At 37.5% G+C, this 14867-nt stretch overlaps 1 protein-coding gene across 1 annotated transcript in view; it reads left to right on the top strand.

Annotated features, from left to right (window-relative positions):
• The window catches only part of mep1bb (meprin A subunit beta b), a gene marked incomplete at its 5' end in the record, with an annotated part of 29398 nt that overhangs the window by 13112 nt on the left and 1419 nt on the right, over nucleotides 1-14867 (top strand). The window contains 3 exons of the mRNA XM_084120860.1: nucleotides 5195-5662; nucleotides 8680-8859; nucleotides 12094-12349. Coding sequence (XP_083976986.1) covers nucleotides 5195-5662; nucleotides 8680-8859; nucleotides 12094-12349 — 904 coding nt within the window. The remainder of the gene's footprint in view (nucleotides 1-5194; nucleotides 5663-8679; nucleotides 8860-12093; nucleotides 12350-14867) is intronic.

The following is a 14867-nucleotide window of genomic DNA, read 5'->3' as shown; positions in this document are numbered from 1 at the left end:
AGCAGATTCGGAGTGGATCTTCTGTCGGATAACATCTCCAAAATGTTAAATACCATTAAATGACTAGTAACCAAAAGTCCAAATCATAGTCTCTCCTGCACCAATTTAAATGATATAAATACTAGTGTAGAACATTGCATAGAAACTGTGTCTATTCCTCGTTTAGTGAGATCAAATAATAATTCTACTGCAGGATCTAGGAAAAATCTAATTGTTATTAAAACAGAAAATGTTGCTATTAGTAAACAAAAACAATTTTTAAAGCTAGGTCTTCTAAACATTAGATCACTCACACCTAAGGCAGTTATTGTAAATGAAATAGTCACAGATAATAACTTCAATGTACTTTGCCTTACTGAAACCTGGCTTAAACCAAATGATTATTTCGGTCTAAATGAGTCTACTCCATCTGGATACTCCTATAAGCATAAACCCCGTCTGATTGGTCGTGGCGGCGGTGTTGCAACAATCTATAGAGATATTCTCAATGTTACTCAGAAAACGGGTTATACGTTTATTTCGTTTGAAGTACTTGTACTAAATGTTACGCTCTTAGATGTTAGAAAAAAATCCATATTATCTCTAGCCTTGGCTACCATATATATAGACCGCCTGGGCCTTACGCTGATTTCCTAAAAGAGTTTGCAGATTTTCTCTCAGATCTATTGGTCAATGTAGATAAAGCATTAATTGTTGGAGATTTTAACATACACGTAGATAATTCAAATGATGCGTTAGGGGCTGCGTTTATAGATTTATTAAATTCCTTTGGGGTCAAGCAAAACGTCACCGGACCAACTCATCGTCTTAATCACACACTCGATTTAATTATATCATATGGAATCGATCCAACCAATATAGATATCATTCCACAAAGTGATGATGTCACTGACCATTACTTGGTAACTTGCATATTACGTACTGCTGTAATATGTCATGCTGCGCCGTGTTATCGACCAGGCAGAACAATCCTTCCATCCACCATAGATAATTTCTCAAATTGCTTATCTAATCTGTCTCAGCTGCTGCCTGAACCCAAACAAACAGATGAACTAGAAGAACTAACTAGCACTATGAGCACCATTCTCTCTAGAACATTGGATGTTGTTGCACCCATTAAATTAAAAAAGATCAGAGAGAAAATTAAAGCACCATGGTACAATAATACTACGCATGTTCTAAAGAGAGAAACCCGTAATTTAGAGCGTAAATGGAAACAAACTAATTTAGAGGTCTTTAGAATCGCGTGGAAAGACAGTATGTCACGTTATAAAAAGGCCCTAAAAGCGGCCAGGGCTGAGCACCTCCGCAAACTAATAGAAAATAACCAAAACAATCCTAGGTTTTTATTTAACACCGTGGCTAGACTAACAAATAAACAGACGTCACCCGAACAAAATATCCCGTTACAGTTTAGTAGTAATGATTTCATGAAGTTCTTCACTGAGAAAATAGAACACATCAGAACCACAATTGTAAACGTTCAATCCCCAATCGCGCCTTATAATTCAGCCTCAATTATCCCCCCGCAAGAACAATTACAGTGCTTTACAACTATAGAACAAAAAAGTTAAATAAACTTATCACTTCATCTAAAACAACAACATGTTTATTAGATCCTATACCAACTAAACTACTGAAAGAAGTGTTACCTATAGTGGAAGAGCCTCTCCTCAATATTATTAACTCATCTTTATCTTTAGGTCATGTTCCAAGAACATTTAAACTGGCAGTTATGAAACCTCTCATTAAGAAACCACAATTAGATCATAATAATCTAGCAAATTATAGACCCATTTCAAATCTTCCATTTATGTCTAAAATACTAGAAAAAGTTGTGTCCGCTCAACTGGGCTCTTTCTTGCAAGAAAATTATATCTATGAAAAGTTTCAGTCAGGATTCAGGCTGCATCATAGCACTGAAACTGCGCTCGTTAAAATCACAAATGATTTACTTTTAGCTTCTGACCAAGGCTGCATCTCAATACTAGTTTTACTTGATCTAAGTGCTGCGTTCGATACTATAGATCACACAATACTCTTAGATCGACTACAAAATTATACTGGTGTTCAAGGACAAGCATTAAGCTGGTTTAGATCATACTTATCTGACCGCTACCATTTTGTCTATTTAAATGGAGAAAAATCGATCATAACTCCAGTAAACTATGGAGTGCCGCAGGGATCTGTGTTGGGCCCTCTATTATTCTCAATATATATGATACCACTTGGTAATATTATAAGGAAACATGGAATTAGTTTCCATTGTTATGCTGATGACACTCAAATATATATTTAATCACGGCCGGATGAAAACGCTAAATTATCCAAATTGACAGAGTGTGTTAAAGATATAAAAGATTGGATGACGCGTAATTTTCTTTTATTAAATCCAGACAAGACAGAGGTAATACTTATCGGTTCAAAAAACCGCCCACAGAACCTCTCACAATACAACTTTGACATCGTAGGATGTCCTGTTACTTTATCCTCTACAGTAAAAGACCTGGGTGTTATACTCGATTGTAACCTGTCTTTTGAAAATCATATTTCATATGTTACAAAAACAGCCTTTTTCCACCTTAGAAACATTGCTAAGCTACGTAATATGCTATCAGTTTCTGATGCATTACTGTAATGCTTTATTAGCTGGTTGCCCTGCATCCTCAATAAACAAGCTACAGTTAGTCCAAAATGCAGCCGCTAGAGTTCTTACTAGATCAAGAAAATATGATCATATAACACCGATTTTATCATCACTGCATTGGTTACCTATAAAGTTCCGTATTAATTATAAGGTATTGCTACTGACTTATAAAGCCCTAAACGGCTTAGCTCCAGTCTATTTAACGGATCTTCTATCGCCCTATAATCCATCGCGCTCTTTAAGATCAATAAATTCGAGGCTTTTGGTCATACCTAGGATATCCAGATCAACCAAAGGAGGGAGAGCATTTTCACATTTGGCTCCGAAACTCTGGAATAGTCTTCCTGATACTGTTCGTTGCTCGGACTCGCTCTCCCAGTTTAAAACTAGATTAAAGACGCATCTTTTCGGCCAGGCATTCATATAATATTGTTAATCTTACAGTTCAAACTACAATCCGGCCTCTAGTTCATAAATGCCAGAGGAGAACTGGCCCCCGACTGAGCCTGGGTTCTCCCAAGGTTTTTTTTTTTTTCTCCATTAGGTCACCTGATGGAGTTTTAGGACACCATTAGGTCACTTGATGGAGTTTTTTTCGGTTCCTTGCCACTGTTGCCTTTGGCTTGCTCAGTTCGGGATATTTTGGGGATATTTAATAATTATTCTATCAATCAATAAATTCCACTAGAAACAAACCTTGTTGTATTATTTTATTATAATTTAATACTGTGAAGCTGCTTTGATACAATCTGTATTGTGAAAAGCGCTATACAAATATACTTAATTTGATTTGATTTGATTAGATCTGTGGTTAATGAATGACGTGACTTCCCGGTAGAACTTGCGCTGGAGCTCCCATTTCTGGCATTAAACTCTAGATGGGGCAGGCTGATAAGTCTTTGACTCATTTGGTAGCGATCCCATTATCTACATGGCACAGCTGATTGGTTGCTGTTGCATCAATGATAAATGAGCGTTTAATTCATGTATGTTATATGTGCAGCAGCAGCAGCAGCATGTCTTACCTGCTCACAGCAATGTCTGTGAATGTATTGGCAGTAGTAAGTCTCGGTATTTGCCCTGCAGCAGCAGCGTAGCAGATCTTTTCCACCAAGACCAAATACATTAACATTGCATATCCATTACCATGCCAATCTCTATTACCAGAGATTTGTAATGTCCCGAGAGTTGTCATGATAGAAATGAGATATTAACTCATATAACTCCTGTATTCTTCTCATGAGCTCCCTCTGTTGCTCTGGCTGAAAGGATAACATTATAGTGACATGGGAGAGATTGCTCAAACCTTGCCAGATCACATAATATCGTGGAAAATTAATAGAAATGCTCACACTTTCTAAATAAATTTACAGTAACAAACATATGATATTTGATCAATATTTTTCTAAATGTGTAAGCCTTTGGACTTAAGAGACTTAATGGAGTTGTTTTGTGCATTCCTCTGATCACAAATACATGGCAGCAGGTGCAACTGAATAGGTTCTCTTTTTATGTAAAATGGTAAAGACCAGTTTTATTCAACATAATTGATGTGCACTCCTGACACAAATTAATAAATTACTGTCACTGGCTCAAGGTCCGAGGCTATTGGCCCAACCTGGCATGTTGTTAGTCCTGGCTCTCACTGGCCCAACAGTGGAAAAGTGTGCAGGGCTCCACCAGCCTGACCTGCTGATATGCTTGGCCATGACCTGCCCTGAAGCGCTCATCCAACCTTAATCCTAATCTAGCTGTGGCACAGGCCATGACCTCTAATAATTTGTGTGTTGTGGCGTCATTACCAGGAGATGGGAAAATCAAAGTAAATTTCACGCTTTTAGAGATTTCCTTATTTATTTTAATCAGAAAAAACATCTACTTTTAAATGGGTATCTAACCAGCTGATGCATCGTTTTCACAAACTATAGTTGTGAATGGAAACTATATTTAACTTTTGTATTCCCATTTAGCAAAAGAAACAATCCACTATAGCTGGATGACTTGGCAAAAAAGGAGGAAAATTTCGAGAGATTGATTACATTGGCCATAATACAGATATATGTCAAGTTTGCAGCTGTATTAGAAACACCCAGGAAGCAGTATTAACAAGTTTTCTGTAATTCAATGCTAAGCCGCCAGTATAACACAAAGTACAGTGTAATGAATGCATGTACTGTACAGAACTTTTTTTAATAACTGTGGAAATGTATCATCAGTGTCTGTGAAAAGGGTCCATTGGTCCTGAATACACAGGAGCTTCTCAACAGAAAGAACAGCACAAGAAAAGTGACTTGTTGTTTTTATAAAACAGATACTAACTAAGAAATCTATTTAGGAGAAAAAATGTTGTGAATCAGATAGATTGGATTTGTCCTTCCACTAGCAGGTATAAGGATAATAGTTGGGCTCTATGAGTGCTATGCAGTAACATACTGTACAGGGTAGCTGTTACTAGATAACCACTGGGACACTAGGTTGACTGAATTAACAACACAACCAGCTGCTTTATTCATTAACAGTGACTCTTTTATGTCTTTTATTTGAAAGCTCCTCCCGGTGGCCTGTGGCAAATCCACCACGTGAGCCTGAACGTCTCCAAAAAGTTCCGTGTGGTGTTTGAGGGAATTAAAGGGAGTGGAAACACAGGCGGACTCTCACTAGACGACATCAACCTATCAGAGACGACTTGTCCTGAACATGTATGGATGATCAAGGACTTCAGAAGCATTCTGGAGAACACGCCAATGGACACTGCTATTTATAGCCCGCGTTTCAGATCTAAGGATGGCTACACCTTCCAAATGGGCCTGTATCCCAATGGCACAGCTGGATACCCAGGCGAGTTGGGAGCTTATGCTCACTTAACGTCGGGGGACGATGCCGTGAATGACAGTCTGGTCTGGCCTGCTCGCTGGAAGCAGATGACCATGATGCTGATGGACCAGAACACAGACATCCGCAAACGTATGTCCAACCAGAGGAGCGTAACAACAGACCCCACAATGAAAGTGGAAGGTGAGGTGTTGTTGATTTGGGTATATGATTCCCATCAAGTCCTGCTAGATTTCTGAAATGTTTACATGCCAAATTTAGTGTTTCACATTAATTACATAGACTAATCTAACCACAGTGTCCCACAACAGTGTCATAATGAACTGACAAATATATTTATACTCCCCATAATAACATAAAAGATCTCAAATATTGTGTTTTGCTCAGTTGAACCAAAATCAAAAGTGCCTTGTGGCTTAGTGCCCTTATCAAATCAAAAGATTTAATCAAGTGAAGTAAAGTCATCTATAGCACTTTATAGATAGAAATAGAAATTGTTTCAAAGCAGCTTCACAATAATAATTAAAAAAGCTAATGATACAAACGTAATCAAACATGAGAGAAGTTCAAATTCTACTGTAAAGCAGCTGTAGCAAGACAATAGTGAATTCAACTCAATAGTGTCGGTCAAATCAATAATATCACTGAATATTAAGTCTCACCAACTAAGCAAGCCAAAAACAACAGTGGCAAGGAACCCAAACTCCATCAGGTGACAGAAATTGAGAAAAAGAAATGGAGAAACCAGGCTCAGTCAGGAGACCTGATCTGCTCTGGCCTAGATGAGCATACGGTTCGTCACATAGGCATTAGGTGGGAAGGAAAATTTGTAGTCTGTCCGGCAGGTTGAAACCGTTTAGCCAGTAGCACGATGAGTTTAGATTCCAGCTGGTCCTGACATGACACATTCATAGCTGTCCATAGGAATCTGTGCAGAGGGCTCATCCAGTTGCCCTCTAGTTGAAATAAATGTATACAGTCATTTGAGAAAGAAAGTACATCCTCTTTGAATTCTATGGTTATACATTCAGGACATAATAAAAAATCATCTGGTCCCTAGCAGGTCTTAAAATTAGGTAAATACATGTGTCATTATTTATTTAACAAAAAATAGGTCAAAATGGAGAACCATGTGTGAAAAACTAAGTACACCCTTACTGCTTCCATAGGAATTATGAGAGTAAGTAGCATTCAGACGCTGCTAATCAAATGCCGCATTGATTGATCGATCATCAACAAATGTGATCACCTCTATAAAAGCAGAGGTTTTGGAAGTTTGCTGGTCTGGAGCCCTCAGGTGTGTGTTAACACAATGCCATGGAAGAAAGACATCAGCAATAATCTTAGAGAAACAATTGTTGCTGCCCATCAAACTGGGAAGGGTTAAAAAGGCCATTTCCAAACAATTTGAAGTCCATCATTCTACAGTGAGGAAGATTAAGACAATTGCCAAATCTTCCCAGGAGTGGACATCCCAAATTCACCTAAAGATCAGACCATGTAATGCTCAAAGAAACTGCAAAAAGCCCAAGAGCCACACCTCAGAATCTACAGGCTTCCATAAACATGTTAAATGTTAAAGTTCATGATAGTTCAATTAGAAAAAGACTCGACAAGTTTGGAAGGGTTGCCAGGAGAAATAATCTTCTCTCTAAAAAGAACATGGCAGTACGTCTTAGGTTTGCGAAGTTGCATCTGAACCACAAGACTCCTGGAACAATGTTCTTTGGACAGACAAGATCAAAGTGGAGATGTTTGGCCACAAAGCTCCACGTTTGGGAAAAACTAAACACAGCATATCAGCACAAACACCTCATAGCAACTGTCCATCACGCTGGTGGAGGTGTGATGATTTGAGCTTGTTTTGCAGCCGCAGGACCTGGGCAACTTGCACTCATTGAGTCGACCATGAACTCCTCTGTATATACCAAAATGTGAGGCCATCTGTCCGACAGCTAAAGCTTGGCCGAAACTGGGTCATGCAACAGGACAATGAAACAGCAAATCTACAACAGAATGGCTGAAAAAGAAAAGAATCAAGTTGTTGCACTGAGCCATCCTTGCACTGGCCCAATCAGAGTCCAGATCTCAACCCAACTGAAATGATGTGGCAGGAGTCGGGACCTTAAAAGAGCTGTGCATAAACAGATGCCCACAAACCTCAATGAACTGAATCAACAGAGAAATGTGGGACAAAATTCCTCAACAATGATGTGAGAGACTGATAAAGGCATACAGAAAACGATTACTTCAAGTTATTGCTGTTAAAGGTGGTTCTGCAGGCTATTGAATCATGTGGTGTATTTAGCTTTTCACACATGGCTTCTCCATTTTGGCTTTATTTTTGTCAAATAAATTGACACGGTGTAACATGTAATGTGTTTTTATTATGTGCTGATACGTAAAACCATAAAATTTAAAGAGGGTGTTCTTTCTTTTTCACATGACTGAAGTCTGTTGCACTGCATGTTTTAAAGTAAAGTGTGCACTTTGCTCACGCGATCAGCTCGTGATCCAGTGTTATCAGAGTGGCTGCAGTGAACTCCATCTCTGCATGTGCTGTGAGTTTAACTTGCATTTGGGAAAGCAACGGGCACCAGTTATGCATTATTTTCGCATTATATCCAACATTTTTCTAGACAGATGATTACAGCATTTTACTAAGAAGAAGTTGTTTTATTTATATAGCACCTTTCCGTAACTCAAGGTCGCTTTACATTTTGTGGTAAAATAAAAGCTTGAAGGTTTAACTCTAGCAAGTAAAGAAAAAAATAACAGTATTGTAATTTTACTACTGTAATGTAAAGAAAAAATATTAATATACTTATGAGAAAATAATTATTTCGTATTTACATTTATTTTACAGTGCTGTTGTATTAAAATAGTAACATATTAGTGTCTTAATATAAAATTATTATTATTATATAAAATTGTTTGGCTTCCTAAAACAGCAGTGTGAATATAATGTGGACTGAGACACTATATAACAACTAAAAAGATAGTCCATTTTAAAATTCAACTACAAGTTAACTCAAAACATTTTACTCTGTTCAATTTGGTCACTGAAAAGGGGTTATATGTCTTAATTTGGAGCTCTCTTGATCCCAAGGTGTAGATTATCAGATTAATGCATTTAATTCTGACAGAATTCTTTGGAGAAACCCAGAATCATCACTCTTTTGTTCAAATTTCCTCTTTAGGGACTGAAGATTTCTTCTGGGATGATCCACGTAAAGTTGGGATGAAAGTAACAGAAGACGACAGGACAGAGTACTTCCGTGGTCCAGGTGCCGGGACCCCTGTTTACCTCACCCAGGCCAGAGCCCTGAGCCGAGACTTCATCAAGGGCGGAGATGCCATCTTCCTCCTTACAATGGAAGGTGAGCACTGAGAAACACAGGGCCATTGCACAACTCAGTGGAACTTATTTCTCATTAGCTGATAATGTATTCAAAAAGACTTTAAGTGCACAAAGGAATAGAATTAAATCTCGTTTACTTACTCTCATTTCGATCTAAACCTACACTCTTAAAATAAAAGGTTCAATTGAGTTCTATATAGACTTTACGCCAAAAAGGTTGCATATAAAGAGAAATGTTGTAAATGATTGCGTATACTTTTATGTTTAAAGTTTTTTTTTTTCTAGTTATAAAGTATGTTTACAAGCTTTTTAATACAAACAATGTAATCAAAATCAAAAAAAAAAATCAAAACTAAATAATTAGTTTTAATCTAAATCCATAAAATTATCCCATGATGGGAACCTAATTGTCATGAAACTGCTATGACAGGGTTGAGTATCCAAATGCAGTCGTTTAATAAAGGGAAATCCAGAATCGAAAATCCATACAGGCAAAAGGTCAAAAGCACAAGGTCAACAGTCCAAACAATGACAAAGTCCAAGGTACAGGCGAAAAGAGAAATCCAAAACAACAGGAAAAGAATTGAAAGCCAAGACACTGGGAAACAGAAATGCAGTACACAGAAATGATATAGAAAGACTAAACCAGTCTTTTAAACTCCTTGATTTCACTTTTCTAACTTTAGTTAGTGTGTAATGTTGCTGTTTGAGCATAAACAACATCTGCAAAGTTACAACGCTCAAAGTTCAAAGTAAAGGGAGATATTTGCTTTTAAAGAAATCACTTTTTAAGGACTACAACAAACGGCTGGTCGGGACTACACAACATTCCTCCCGGGTTAGTGACATCACCAACCCTAAAATTTACATAAACCCCGCCCCCGGGAACACGATTTATAGATTATCAAGACAGAATATGCTAATCAATGACTAGAAGATAACTACACATCAGCTACATAAATTCATCAACTATCCATTCAGAAACGTCCCGTTGCTTCTACATGTCACTTTTTCTTGAGTCTCTCCATCATTGTCTGACTCCGGCTTGAACATAAAAGGCTAAAAGTTTTTGAAATTTCCAGTGCATGTCTGTGTGAGGTAAAAGGACATGAGCTGTTGAAGCTCCGCCCCCTGTGCTGGGAGCAGCAGCTCATTTGCATTTAAAGGGACAGACACAAAACGGTGCGTTTTTGCTCACCCTCAAAAATTTACAATTTTAACATGCTATATAAAAATATCTGTGGGGTATTTTGAGCTAGAACTTCACACACACACTCTGTGGACATCAAAGACTTATTTTACATCTTGTGAAAAGGGATTTATACCACCCATTTAACAATTTAAAATATAATCTGAATGCACAATAAACTATAGAAAAATGTATTTACATCTCTCGACAGAAAGGTTTTTGCAGGTTTAAAAAAATGTTATTTAATAACAGTAACAATAACAATAACAGTAGTCATAATAAGCATATGTCCAGTACGTGCCTCAGGCTTGCATAGTATCGCCAACTCACTCATCAGACTCCTCAGTAATCCTCGGCAAACTTCGACAGCTTGTTGAACCAACTCATTCGGTTCTTTTTGAGTCAGACGTGCTACTTCGGCTTGTGCGTCTTGCGTCATCAACCCAGAACTAAAGTTCGATTTAGTTTGATTAATGAATCGGCTCAACCGGTTACTTCCTATGAATCAGCTCAAAAGAAGGATTTGTTCAAGAACCGAACATCACTAATGTGTGCTGGAGCAGGGTTGGAACTAAACTGTGCAGGGCTGCTGCAGCTCCAACGTTGGCCAGACGTCAAATTTTGGTTGAAAATTAAAACTGGGTTGACGTCTAAACCCAACATTTGTATCATGTCAAGCAACATCATTGGCAAGGCATGAAAGTTTTATTGAAAGTTTATATTGATTTGATATCAAAACCTGATGTTGTCTTTACATCAAATTCAAACGTTGGGTTGGAATAAACACCAGAGATCTATCAAACCCCAACCTTAGCTGTCAATTCCAACTTTAAAGAAAGATGATTACATATAGTTAGTATGGAATTTGTTGGCATGACACCAAACTTTTAACCAAATTGTAAAGGAAAAATCAGCAAACTGTGAAACTTGAATACCACAGTCAGACAAATGTCAAGATCCACTGTCAGCCTGACCCAAAGTATTTATTTTAAGACATCAGCAGAGAAAGTGAATGACCCAACGTCTGCTAAACGTCATAACGTTAATGTCCACACAACGTTAAATTAAAACATCATTACACGTTGATATTTTGTTGGTCTTAAGTTGTGGTAATAAGGAAAATCCAACATCTTCCAAACCCCGGCGACATCTAATTGTCTCATGCTGACACAGTACTGACAACAAACACTGACCTTCTTCTAAAATTCTCATAGCAACGGCAATATGTCATTTGCATGAGACATTTTGAAGATGTTGGATTTTAATTACAATTTGATTACGATCACAATTAAAAACCCACATAATATCAATGTCTAATGATGCTATAATTTGACGTTGTGTGGACGTTAGTCTTGTGAATTTCAGCAGACGTTGGGATTTGGTTACTTAATACCCTAACTTAATTAACTATATTCAACCAATTTGCAACGTCTTATGATGTCCATTGCCTGCTGGGTATGAAGGTATTTCTTCCATGGAACACAAAAGAAGATGTTTAACAGAATGTTCACACTGCTCTATTCCATACAGTCAAAGCTGACAATGATTGTCAAGAGGCACCAAAAAGTATTGTAACATCCAACGTCACGTTTTTAGGGCAGTCGTGGCCTGATGGTTAGAGTCAGACTGGTGACCCGAAGGTTGCAATACTCTCAATACCGGCAGAAAATGACTGATGTAACCTTGAGCAAGGCACTTAACCCCCAATTGCTCCCTGGGCGCCACAGCATAATGGCTGCCCACAGTGTGTGTGTGTTCACTACTCCTAATGTGTGTGCACTAACTTGGATGGGTTAATAGTTCACTTCAAAATGAAAATTCTGTCATCATTTACTCACCCTCAAATTGTTCCAAACCTGAATGAGTTTCTTTCTTCTGCCAAACAAAAAAGAAGATTTTTTTGAAGAATGTCTGTAACCAAACAGTTGATGTACCCCATTGACTTCTATAGTATTTTTTTTTTTTCCTACTGTGGAAGTCAATGGGGTAAGACCTCAATGGAAGTCAACTGGATGCTATGTTACTTGTGTGCTTACGTTTGTCCATCTGTTTGTGTTCTTGTAGATATCTCTCATTTGGTTGCTTCACAGCCCTTCCCTTCCACAACCATGACTCCAACAAACTCAACTCTTGGAACACCCGGTCCAACAAATCCAGACAACAACACGTCAACCAACACAACTACTGAGACCTCCCCTACATCTGCCACCACCACTACATCTGCCACCACCACCACTACACCTCACGACCCATGTGTGTCAGTAAAATGTGAAAATAATGGCGTGTGTGTGCTGAACGACGCAGGAGAGGCGATGTGCAGGTAATACATGAGAGGCCAGTTCACTGGACTTTTTTAGTTTTTTTTAAACATTGATTAGTGTGTGGTACAGTTATAAAGTGGAGCCGTGACCAACCACTTTGGTTCTTGGAAGTATTTGTCCAGTTCATTTTTTTCCACTGGGTTTTCCAAAAATTCTACACTAAATAGTGTAAGCCATGAATGAAACCAACCAGCTCTCAAAACATGAAAATAAGGTTTAAATAAATCAGACAAAAAGACACTAAAATAAAAAATGACAATATGAAGCTATTATAAAGTATTGTTTTTTATGAAGTATTTAATTATAAAGTATTTGATTTTCTGTATAAAAAAACACTAAAAGATAAATGAGACACTAAACTACACAACCCAAGAAGCGCTGCAAATTAAGTAAAATAAAAATATAAAAATATAAAGCTATTATTTGAAATGTTATTATTAATTATTTTATTGATAGTATAAAGCAAGTATGTGATTGTAAGAATAAAACAATGTATTTGCAGTTGATTTCAAAATAGATCTCAGTGCTCAGATCTGTTGCAGTGATTCTCTGTTACCAATGCACAGTTTATATCGCTGCGTCTCAGTTGATATACTTACACATAGTGCCCTAAAGGTATGCACTGCTTTTAAGAAAAAGTACATTCTTTTGAGTGTGTAGCACAAGAGTAGGCAAGCTTTTGGACAAACTACTTTGTCATAATTTCATCTTTAACGGATCGCTCTGCATCTTAGTTACATCCTGTCACCGTTTAAACTGCCGTCAATCATCTTGTCAAAGTTAAAATCCTCCACATTCAATTTAATTTCCTACCGTTTCGGAGAGAAATGTAGCAGCACGTTGATCTGCCAGTCATGGGAGACTCTCCCCATGTGTTTGCAATTTACATGATGATGCATTTTAAAGTTAATGACCAAATGTATTTTTACAAAAGTCCACCAATCTGTTGCAGATGAAATATTATGTGGATAGCATTGAATACATATCTTTTCATCAGGTTAGATGCTGATTATTAATCACTCAAACCCCTTTATCTAAACCCCTTTTTTTTTATACGTTTTTGTGTTTGTAGTTCTAATCGAAATCGAATCCAGGGGGATGCGTTGTTGCTAATACAATGCTATATTAGATATGTACAAAAACAATTGTAGAAAAAGTAACATTACGACATCCAGAAATCAATTTCAATAGTACATTTTGTTTAATGTATCGACATTTCATGTTTAATGTATCGACATTTCATGTTTAATGTGAGTTTCATTCTTACATTTACTATATCACAACATATCATTAGTCCCGAAATTCTTTACGTTAGTGAATGAATATATAGACACGCAATCAGTATTTGTATTCACTAATGTCTGGTGGTGGAACTTTTGGTAGACGTTTCAGAGCGTTTTTCCTCATTAAGATCAAAGATGTTCATTAATGATTGTATATCGAAAGCAGTCATGTCCATGTTGTGTGCATTTTGTTTTGTGATTTCACCGGAAAGAATAGTACGGTGGCCCAGTAGTGCACAACACAACAAAATTTAAAAAGCATACATAAGTTCACAACACAACAAAATTTAAAAAGCATACATAAGTTCACAACACAACGAAATTAATCCACAACACAACGAAATGAATCCACAACCCAACAGAAATAAGCCACAACACAACGAAATGAATCCACAACCCAACAGAAATAAGCCACAACACAACGGAAAATAGGGCTCTCTGAGCGCGATAAAGTTAGTTTTCCTTGCCACTGTTCTATAGAGTCAGCAGTCTAAAAAAATATATCAACAGCACGATTAGTTTTAACAGTATGTAGCTAACCATTGTATATCGACATTTATTAATTCAAAATCACCTACATGCATTATAGCTGTATATTTATAGTCTAGAATGCTTTGACACGCTACCACAGCTTAATTTCGTTATGTTGTGAAATTTGTTGAAAATGAGTTTGCTTTTTAAATTTCGGTGTGTCGTGCACTACTGGGCCACCATAGTATATAGTCTCCACAGCGGCATTAGGCGATAGATTGACGCGCTCGTCTGTGTGAAGACTGCGCACGAGCCACAAGAGAACATTCGTCCACTGATAACATTGGCAACTAACACTCAGCATGATTTCAAAAACAACACATTTCATCGCCGGATCGCCTCTTATTTAACACAAATGAACGTCAACTGGACATGTTTCGTTTGCATTAGATGTTTAAAAAAATGGTGGGGATAATATTGACCCTGGCAAAAAGTGCTGGGGACATAAAAAAATTACCATTTGCCTGAAGAAGACCCAGTAGGGTCGAAACGTTGCTTTTTTATTAAAATATGGGAGTAAGTAGCAGTGTTGCGGACATTACAATCTTTTCAATTCAGTAGTCTTTTTTGTCCAGCACCTGCCAGAAGGTGGGATGGGATGGGCAACTTTTTTGACATAAATTATCCCTATGCATGTTGTCACATCATGTGACCTACCAGCGTCAGTTACGTCGCTTCACTGCCGTTCATTAATCCTCTCCTG

Source organism: Abramis brama (genome assembly GCF_963993115.1).
Source record: "Abramis brama genome assembly, chromosome: 7".
In the NCBI taxonomy this organism is placed as follows: domain Eukaryota; kingdom Metazoa; phylum Chordata; class Actinopteri; order Cypriniformes; family Leuciscidae; genus Abramis; species Abramis brama.
The sequence above is the reverse complement of the archived record's forward strand: the minus strand, read 5'-3'. Positions and strand labels throughout refer to the sequence as shown.